The sequence below is a fragment of the Populus euphratica genome, unplaced genomic scaffold (assembly GCF_000495115.2).
Source record: "Populus euphratica unplaced genomic scaffold, PopEup_1.0 scaffold1348.1, whole genome shotgun sequence".
In the NCBI taxonomy this organism is placed as follows: Eukaryota; Viridiplantae; Streptophyta; class Magnoliopsida; order Malpighiales; family Salicaceae; genus Populus; species Populus euphratica.
The window spans coordinates 35,481-46,464 of NW_011501210.1; the positions used below are offsets into that span (position 1 = coordinate 35,481).

Below are 10,984 nucleotides of genomic sequence, written 5' to 3' on the forward strand. Positions count from 1 at the left end.
TGATATATGAAAATATCTCAATAAATTCCACCTACTTGGTATTTATACGATTCAACTTATCTTAACTTTTCAACTATCTCAAAGATTAATAATCGATATGAATCATAAATTCCTTAGATTAAAGGTAATGTTTATAAGTTGACAAGATCAAATAATTGATGTTAAATAATGATGACAATAATATATATCAAATGAACGATCATTCATGACTTTTATCCAACCTTTATATCAAATAATGATGAAAAAATATATTTATTAATTAACTATGTTAAATAAATAATAAACCTACTTTCATACTTCTCTTAATTCATTATCAATTATCCATGTCCATACAAATTTGTACACATTAATTTATGAAAATTATAATTCGATAATAAAATTGATAAAATATAAAACAGATTTGTTAAACAAGTCATTGCTTATATCATCACAACATTTCTTATATGGTAATTCGATATAAGTTTTAATAATTTACAAACAAATATAATTTTAAAAATTCTAAAACAAATCATAACATGTACAAAATCATGTATCCATACAAAAAGTTTATTTGAGAAAAAACAATAAAACAAGTAAACACCCAAATAAAATACATATACACCAAAAATATATAATAAAAAAATTAACATTTCAAAATTGTATTTAAATTAAAAAAATAGATTTAGTTACTTAAAATAGAATATCCACAATAAAATTGTTGTTGTGACTAGAAAAGTCAAAAAATGATGACTTGTGTTAAAATAAAGGGTTATGTGAGGAGAGGGGAGGGGGGTTGTTAGTTGCAGATTTAGGAGGGTTTGTTTAGGTGCATATGAGAAGAATGAGAAATAAGATAGGAAACGGTCGACAATTAGGTTATATATTAAATATTATAAATAAAATTACCAAAGAAATTATTTTGTTTGTCAATTCTTCGACAATTCTGTATGGCTTTTTCTATTTGAATCTAATTGTAATTTTATCAATAAAATTTTCTATAAAAAATTACACGTTATTGTACTTTTTAGTTTCTTTAAATTTTTTTATTCCAACAATAATTTTTTTAGTGTTTATTAATATAAATATTTCATCAATAAATACCAATAAAGTTAATAATGAAATATATTTCATTAATAAAAATCACTCCAAATTACTATGGAAATTTTCCATTAATAATTATGTTTGTATTCATAGATTTTCTATCAGAATCCAAGCCAATTTTACCTGCAGAATACGAGCAAGACCAATTATTTTATTGTCTTCTCGGACAAACTACTATGACAACATTTATGGGCTTAGTTCTAACTTTTTAGAGGAAACAAAAGTAAACAATTAAGGATTTATATTTCATACCTCCCATACCTATCAAAATATAAAAAAAATATATAGATAGGTATAGATATATAAATAAATGGTCGTTTTGCAGTCCATGTACTGAACGACATGATTATACTAGACATGATCATGAATTAATTAACCTGCTACTTGTGAAATTTAGTCATCATTTAGAATTGCAATTTCTTTTATAGGTAAAGCAATATCCAATTGATTAATTTTAAGAATAATACTTTTTTTTCCCGGAAACTCTAAAAGATACTGTAAAATTCTGAATTTGTTTTGAAAAAGCTAAGTTGACTGCCAAAATAATATCTGAAAAATAGCAATGTTTTTAGGGATATATTTGTTTTCATGGTCCAAAAGTATTTTTTTAAAATTTAAATGTTTTTTATTTTATATTATTTTTTAATGTTTTTAAATTATTTTTATAAACAAATATTAAAATATTTTTTAAAAAATATATTATTTTAAAATATTTTTAAATAAAAATATTTTGAAAAACATACTAAACCACTAGTAAATATAAGCTACTAACTCGCATCTTGAAAGGGGCTGACATTTAAATTTGAATTAATTCACGAGTGCTGCCTGTATTTTTCATCACAGTCATGTTGAATTTGGCTATAGGTAAGTGAAGTATTTAATCAATTAATTACTTGAAACCGTACTTGAGTGATGTAGAAACACAATGTGTAATGGCTGAGACCGACTCTTTCCATGTCATGTTTTTATGAGTCGTTGGAATTTTTCTGTGATTATTTTCTAAAATATATATTAAAATAATATTTTTTATTTTTTAAAATTATTTTTGATAATATATAAAATGATTTAAAAATATTGATCTAAAATAAAAAATTAATTAAATAATTAATTTTAAAAACATATTTAAAACACAAAAACAATAAACTTGCTACGAATGTACATACCCACAATCGAAAATCCGAGAAATTTCTATACAAGAATAAGAATTCACATGAAGTCTCTGGAACGTGGAGGAAGTGTCCCGCTTAATTAACCACAGCTTGCCACCTCATGGCTTATCGTTAATTATTGCTCTCAAAGCGGCTCGAACCTTCCCCATCTCGTAAAAAAAAAAAAATTCAGCCCCTCCAATGCTCTGTAACTATAGCCTATATAAAGGCGGGAATGGACTCGTTCCATTTCAGACTGAAACAAAAACGCATTCTCGAAAGTTGTATCAGTCCCTTAAACCCTCTGAAAACAGAAACGAACAAACAAAAATAGAAGTTATAGAAAAATGAGGCAGCACTCGCTTGCCTTCTCAGTCCTGCTCGTTCTTTGCCTTTTTGGGTTCTCTAATGCATCTCTCCTGCCATTTTCAGACCGTCCTTGGAGTCTCCTGACTGACTTCTGGCTGGACCGTTTACCGGACCCCTTCAGGGTCTTGGAACATATCCCACTTGGTTTCGACAAGGACGATTATGTGGCACTCTCTCCAGCCCGAGTAGACTGGAAAGAAACACCTGAGGGTCATGTTATCATGCTAGATGTACCAGGAATGAAGAAAGAGGAGGTGAAGATTGAAATTGACCAGAATAGGGTGTTGAGAGGAGTGGAGAGAGGAAGAGAGAAGAAGAGAAAAAAGGAGATCACTGGCACAGAGTGGTGGAGAAATCGTATGGTGACACGACTAAAAGGTTGATGTCTTTTTTCAAGTGTAGGAGTGTCGAAGTAATAAATAACTCGGCAAGACCGGGGTCAAACTACAGGGAGGTTATTTATACAAATTATAAATAACAATAATACAACAACAATAACAGCTACAATAATAATAATAATAATAATAATAGTACTAATAATAATAATAATAATAATAATAATAATAATAAAGAAAGAGAAAAAGAAGATGATGATGATGATGATGAGAATTTTGAGATGAAATATTAATGTAACAATTAAACAATGATAATAACAAATGTCAAGGTTAGAGGTTCCACTAATGGTATATCAAACAAGTATAGTATAAACTCTTATTATTGAATTGGAAACCACACACAAAGGAGGTTCCAATCATATTATATATTGTTAACATGATTACATTAGTCATCTTATTCAATTAATGTTAATACTTGTAAATCTCGTCAAGCATTCATGATTATAACTTATGTTAACAACAAATCAAGTTCCTTTCATAGCTCAGGTGTCGGTTATACCATACATTATGGGCTATGAAAGTGCCAAACATTTGTTGTACCAAGTGTTATACAACATAAATCAAGATTAGTCATTTAACAAGCAAAGTATTAAAGAGTGAACAAGATAACAAATATAAAACATATTAGTATCAAACATTAAGGTCTATATTAAGTTTACATTATACTTATTCTCACACCATTAGTGTAACCTTTTCACCTTGACATAATTAACTTTGCTAGACATAATGAAAGAAAGTAAAATAGATAAACAAAATAAGAACATAAAAGTTAACTAAGTAAAGGAAAGGAAATGAAAGGCATAAACTTAATATTAATGAAAGCAAAGTATAAACATTACAAAAAATACAAAGAGAGAAAGGAAGAGCATGATCTTGATCTGGAAACCAAGATGCCTAAATGCATGGCAAATGCCTCCTTTTATAGGCCAAAATTGGGAACTATTGATTTGATGACTAATTGATAAGTGGGTGACCAACTTTTGACTTGGTGACAATCCTTATCTTCTCTTGTCTGCCCAAAACGTCATTGATAATGTCAAAATTGGAGCCAGTTGCAAACATGAAAGTTGTAGGCAATTGTCTCATCTTTCTTGTGTAAAAACTTCAGCTCATTTGGACTTCTAGAACTCCAGATATGGCCACAATACCGAACAGTGCTCGGGTGGAAGATAAATTCGGGCTTCTTTGTTGTTGCTACAATTTGGACTTGATAATGGCCTTTTTAGATCTTGGGCTCCATATGAAAGTTGTAGGCCTATGTCTTACCTTTCCATCCATATAAATTGGACCTAAATCTGAGATATATAGCTCTAGATATGACCCAATTACCGAACAGTGTTCCAGTTTGGATTGCACCGACATCTCTTTTCTAAGTTTGGCCATCTCTTTATCCTTGCAATTTAAGTTCTTCAAGTCATCAATCAATCCTTTTATTTATGTGATAGGCCTGCATTAAAAATAGACATTTACCACAAATTATAGGTATCTTATATTATTAGATACATTATTATAAAACATATTTTAGTTAAGGAGTTATTGATACTTCAAGTGCAAAATGATGATATAAAACCATGATAAAAATGCACTTTTAAGTACTAATCACACCCCCCAACCAGCTTATTACTAGTCTATGGCAAGTTCATCAGGCAGTTTAAGCTGCCAGAGAATGCGGACTTGGATTCTGTGAAGGCTAAGCTTGAGAATGGGGTTCTCATTATGTCACTTTCCAATTTGTCCCTTGACAAAATCAAGGGTCCTAAGGTGGTTAGCATTGAGGGGGGAGAAGAACCAGCCAAGCTTAAGAGTGATGAAGCAAAGCAAGTGCTCTAGATGTTTTCACGTATTGAGGTCGGTAACACTTGTTTGTGAGAAAAAACAAGGGATGTTTTTCATTTTTATCTTGTGATTTTGTTTTGTATGTTCCACCTTGATGCACTCATGTAATACGTACGTATGCCATCTATGATACTCATAATCTAAAAATATATATAAGACATGGCTTCTGTTTAACACCTTTTGTTGGCAAACTATCTACTGCATCAGAAATCCTTTTACATGGTATGATTTCTCGTTGTTGTTGATAGGCAGAATCTAGTGAGCGCATCTACTTCCTGACTCCATTTCATGTTTCTTTTTAATCCTTGTGGAGTTCTCAGTGTATTTGTATCCATATTTTTCAATGTATTTTTATAAAGTATGCTATTTATTTAATTTAATAAAGGCATGAAATAATAAATAAATAAAAAATCAAACAGAGCTGGAAAATTAGAGGGAGATTTTACAAGTCAAGGAAAATTTTAATTTACCACTGATCACAAGAAATAAAATAAAAAATTTTAGTATTATTTTTTAAATTTCATTTATTTTATTTTAACAGGGATCTCAACAATAATAGGGATTAGGATTATCTAATCCCATGCAAGTACTTTAAAAAAGGAGGAAAATAGCATTCTTGCCGCCCCCCGCCCCCCCCTAAAAAAAAAAAAAATTCAATGCAGCCATTGTTTCCTCTACAGTTGACAAATCACCTTCGAAAACTCCTCATCAAGAGAAACACCATCCTCTCAAACGCATCATGTTCCAACCTTTCTCATTGCCACTTTGAACACTTTGTTTTAACCAAAAATTTATCGCTCACAACTTCCATTACATAACACATAAACCAAACTCATAAAACTTTTAACCAACAACCATAATCTCCACAACATTCACAAATCACGTTAGCCATCTTACAAAGACTGGCCATTGTAACAACAATCTCGTCCTCCCTCATGAATCACCAAATCAACTGTGTCAATCCACCAATCACAGCCTAAAACTTCTTTATTCATGGTGCATTAGCTACCCAACATACCAGCTATACCACATAATATCATGGTAATTATTCTTTTTGAGTTTTTATTTAAAGTGAAAAAAGGTCTATAAAATATATACACCATAAAAAAAATTATAACCAAATTATTACCATTAAAAATCTTAACTAATTTTTCAAAGTTCTAGGCAAATAACTAATCATATAACAAAGAAAATATCATTAAAATTAGTTGTATTGCTATTTATTTTTTCTTCTTAAAGTATTTATGGTATATATATGTTGAGGAAAACGGTTGTGAATGGGGCAAAATCTATCTTATATGAGATTATTTTATTATTTCTAATTATTGCTAAAATAATTATTTGTGATGGTCCATTTAACAAAACAATCGCTATTGGGGGCCAAAATCTATCTTATATGAGATTGTTTCATTATTTTTTATTACTATCAAAATAATGATTTGTGATGGTCCATTTCTTTAAGAAGCAATTAGTGAATTGACGTGATGTACTTGGATTGTTTATTATTGATCGAGGCTTACAATTAGTGATGATCTTTCAAACATCTTTAGTGAATAATATAACATACTTATATGGGATCATGTTGACCTAGGTCTAAACTTAAGCCTTAATATAAATTCTAGAATAATAACCTATAATGGTTCATTTATCTTGATGGAAAATCACATATAATTTTGCTAAAAGTTTTCTATAACGTGATTAATGGTTTTTTTTACCTAAAGGCCATATCTAGAGGCATTCAAAATGGATATTCCTTATTAAACTAGAAGTTATATAGTTTAAAAATAATGACCTAAGATGATTAAATTAACTTGAAGTATACCACCATATAAATATTTATATTTTCATTATTTTCTTTTCTCATAATATTACCTCCAATCAATGTCTATGCATATCGGTCTATAAAGATTCATTTATGTAAAGAAATTATCAGTGGATAATTATTGAAAGCCAAAATTTTATTATTACAATTATTATTAATTATGGCTAACATTATTGTTTGAAAGGATAGTTACATCGTATATGAATGGACCACCTTATTATCCTTAATTGGCACTTAAGAGTAACGATTTATGAGGTTTCAATTATATTATGAATTATTGATAGATATCTCACCAAGAAAACCTACGCATTTTGAAAATAAAGTTTCATTTTTAAAACCAAAAGGCAACAAATATGCTATCCTAATTGATATCAAAAGTAATGAACTATTATGGTTTAATTACGCTAGACAATCGTAGATGAGTAACGAATTAAGAATCAATGCTTTTGATATGAAAAAGGAAATCCTTGATTTTGTTTTTTTAAATGAATGTTTTAGAAAAAATATGGGAACATTTTTCTTTACTAAAAACAAGGCATTTTAATGTGGGATGAATCTCTCATGTGATAAGTCTTATAACCAAAATACAAGACTCATTGTAAACCTGGAAAATTCACATACACACACACACACACACACGAGTAAGGGTATCATTTTCTTATGTTATTTGTGTTAATATAAACACAAGTTCATGTTGCTCAGAAAACGTTGCTCATGTATTAAGAATAGGTATGGCAATGTTAAGGAAGATAATGAAAGCAAGCATGAACAAGAAAATGAGATGCAAACTTTGAGGGGTCTAGCCTAAATGAAAAAAAAAATTAAAAAGACTTTGAAACACACTTAGAAAGATAGACCAGCTTTTTAAAAAGCCTTTTTAGCTAGGTTTTGACTTGACTTATTAAAAAAATTAAACACGTAAGCATTGTAATCATATAAGAACTAAATGCATTTTGAGCCATAAAATCAAACACGTAACCATAACAATGTTATGCTTATCATAAATTAAGGATTTATTCATAAGGGCATTTAAGAGTTCATGAAAACAATGTTGAATAAAACAATACAATAACTAATGTAAGAAGATAAAATCACAAAAAAGCAAAGTATCAAACCATGAATAATATGCTTAAACAAGATGTTTTAGCAACCTCAACATGGTTAAGAAACTTCAATACATTAAAGTTTAAGTTTTTAAAGTGAAAACCATCATAGTTATTACATTAAATATCCCTAATTCACCCTCAATTATACAGGACCAACAATAATGAAAAAGGTGAAATAGGACTGACATGACCAAAATATTGATGTCTTCTTCTAAGTGCAAGAGTGTAGAAGTAATAGATAACCTGGCAAGACAGGGGTCGAACCACAAAAAGGTTAATTATATAAATTATAAATAGCAAGAATACAATCACAACAACAACAACAAAAATAATAATAAAAAGAAGAAGAAGTTGATGAGAACTTTGAGATGGAAGATAAATATGAGGATTAAACAATGATAACAACAACTGTCAATATTAGAGGATCCACTAATAGTATTTCAAACTAGTATAAACTCTTATTATTCAATTGGAAACCATATACAAAAGAGGTTCTAATCAGATTATAAATTATTAATATGATTACATTAGTTATCTTATTTGAATAATACTAATACTTGTAATGTTGCCAGGTATTTATAATTATAACTTATGTTAACAACAAATCAGGCTCCTTTCATAGCACAAGTGTCGGTTATACCATACGGTTAGGTTATGAAAGTGCCAAGTATTTGTTGTTATAAGGGTTATACAACATAAATCTAAATTAATCATTTAACAAGTAAAGTATTGAGAGTGAAGAAGATAACAAATACAAAACATGTTAGTATCAAACATTAAAGTTTATATTGAGTTTGTATTATACTTATTCTTACACTATTAGCGTATCATTTTCACCTTGACATGATAAACTTAGCTAAACATAACAAAGAAAAAAAATATAGATAAACAAGATAAGAATATAAGTAAAATTTAAGTTAACTAAATAAAAAAAAGGAAATGAAAAGCATAAACAAGAGATTAATATAAGCAAAACTTAAGCATTAAACAAGAAAGAGAGCAAGAACATGATCTTGATTTGAAAACCAAGATGCTTAAATGCATGGAAAATGCCTCCTTTTATAGGCCAAAATTTAAAACTATTGATTTGTTGACTAATTATTGAGTGGGTGATCTCATCTTGATTTTTTGACAATCCTTATCTTCTTTTCTGATTAAAACGTCATTGCTAACATCAGAATTTGAAGAGATTATCCCATGAAAGTTCTAGAAAATTGTCTCAGCTTTTCAACAGAAAAAAAAAAACATGAAGTCATTTGGACTTCTGGAACTCAAGATATAGGCTGAACACTGAATAATTTCTAGGCTATAGAACAGATTCGAACTTCTCTGTTGTTACTATAATTTAAACTTGAAAAATGTCTTTTTAAATTTTAGACTCCTATGAAAGTTTTAGGCCTATATCTTAGCTTTCCATCCATATAAAGCAAACCTAAATCCAAGTTCTACAGCTCTAGTTATGATTCAATAACCGAACAGTGTTTTAGTTTGGATTGAAACAACATCTCTTTTCTAAGCTTGGCCCTCTCATTATCTTCTAAATTTCAGAAGTTAAACTCATCAATCAATCCTTTCATTTATGTGATAGGCCTGTATTTAAGATGGACATTTACCATAAATTAGAGGTATCTTATAATATTAAACATGATATTATAAAACATGCCCTAGTTAAGAAGTTATTGATACTTGAAATGCAAAATGATGATATAAAATCTTGATAAAAATATACTTTTAAGCACTAAACATTATCTGTATAATCACTTCTAGCTTTAGGAATTTCAATACCTTATTCAACTTTAATAAGTCCATAAGGTCCATTCTCTATGGATAAATGCAAATTATAATCAATCGATTAAAGATATATAATCATTTTAACTTTCTAATATGCATAATCATTACTATAAAAAAAAAGTGGCCTAGATATAGATATCCTTCATTTTAGAGATTATAACTAGTGCTTGTCATTTCACTTAAATTCTAAACAAACTTTAGGCATAGCAAATGTCTCCTTTTATAAGCCAAAATTAGAAACTATTGATTTGATGACTAATTGTTGATTGGGTGACCAACTCTTGACTTGGTGACAATCCTTATCTTCTTGTTTGCCAAAAACATTATTAATAATGTTAGAATTTGAACCAGACTTATGCATGAAAGTTCTAGAAAATTGTCTCAACTTTTCAGGTAAAAACCTTGAGGTCATTTAGACTTCTAGAACTTAAGATATGGGTTGAACACTGAACAGTATCTGGGCTGCAGGATAAATTCGGACTTCTATATTATTGCTAAGATTTGGACTTCTGAACAATAGAATTGAATCTTGACTTTTCATGAAAGTTTTAGGCCTATGTATTAGTTTTCCATCTATATAAAGTATACTTAAATATGAGATCTACAACTTCATATATGACCCAATTACTAAACAATATATCAGTTTGGACTACATTAGCATCTCTTTTTTAAGTTTGGCCCTATCTTTGTCCTTTCAATTTCAATACTTAAACTCATCAATCAATCTTTTTATTTATATGATAGGCCTACATTTAGGATGAATATTTACTATAAATTAAAGGCACCTTATGGTATCAGACTTGTATTATAAAACATACTTTAGTTAAGGAGTTATTGATACTTCAAGTGCAAAATAATGATATAAAACCTTGATCAAAATGCACTTTTAAGTACTAATCAAGGACTTTCTAAAAGTGAGTGTTTTTAAACTGGAAAAAAATCATAATGAGACAAACAACCATTTTTAGTCTTTGTCAACAATAGAAACTTCATTATAAAGTTCACAAACGTCTAAAATCAGATTAAACAAGCAAAAACAGAAACATCAAGGATAATATGCAAAAAGAATTGTTAACCTTCAGATCAAATATTCATGTTTTTTATATATTTTGATAATACTAATAAAATAAAAAATGAACTAATAATATGTCTTGTTAAGAATAATTTTTAAATAGGTTTATTCAAATAACATATCAATAAGTATAATGGATTTCATGAGAAAATCCGTCAAAAAATTCAAGAAGCAAGAAAAGTGACTTAGATTAAGTGTTCATTTTATGTGTTTAATATAAATCTTTATATCCCATTTGATAGCACAATTAAAATAAACTCATATACTACACTTTATATGTATGAAATGATTTATAAATAATTTGATATAATTTAAGATAGACGGTTCTAAGAATTTAATCTATCAAAACTAGGATTTTGCATATG

General features: G+C 28.7%; 1 protein-coding gene across 1 annotated transcript; it reads left to right on the forward strand.

Annotated features, from left to right (window-relative positions):
- Nucleotides 1–2,464: 2,464 nt before the first annotated feature.
- LOC105117448 (22.0 kDa class IV heat shock protein-like) lies at nucleotides 2,465–3,000 on the forward strand. Its single transcript, XM_011015109.1, has one exon. It carries the CDS (start codon nucleotides 2,576–2,578, stop codon nucleotides 2,978–2,980), a length of 405 nt encoding a protein of 134 aa, XP_011013411.1. The 5' UTR covers nucleotides 2,465–2,575; the 3' UTR covers nucleotides 2,981–3,000.
- The last annotated feature ends 7,984 nt before the right edge of the window (nucleotides 3,001–10,984 follow it).

Excerpts from the sequence above, each read along its gene's own strand:
- LOC105117448 (XM_011015109.1), top strand. The coding sequence starts at position 2,576 with ATGAGGCAGCACTCGCTTGCCTTCTCAGTCCTGCTCGTTCTTTGCCTT.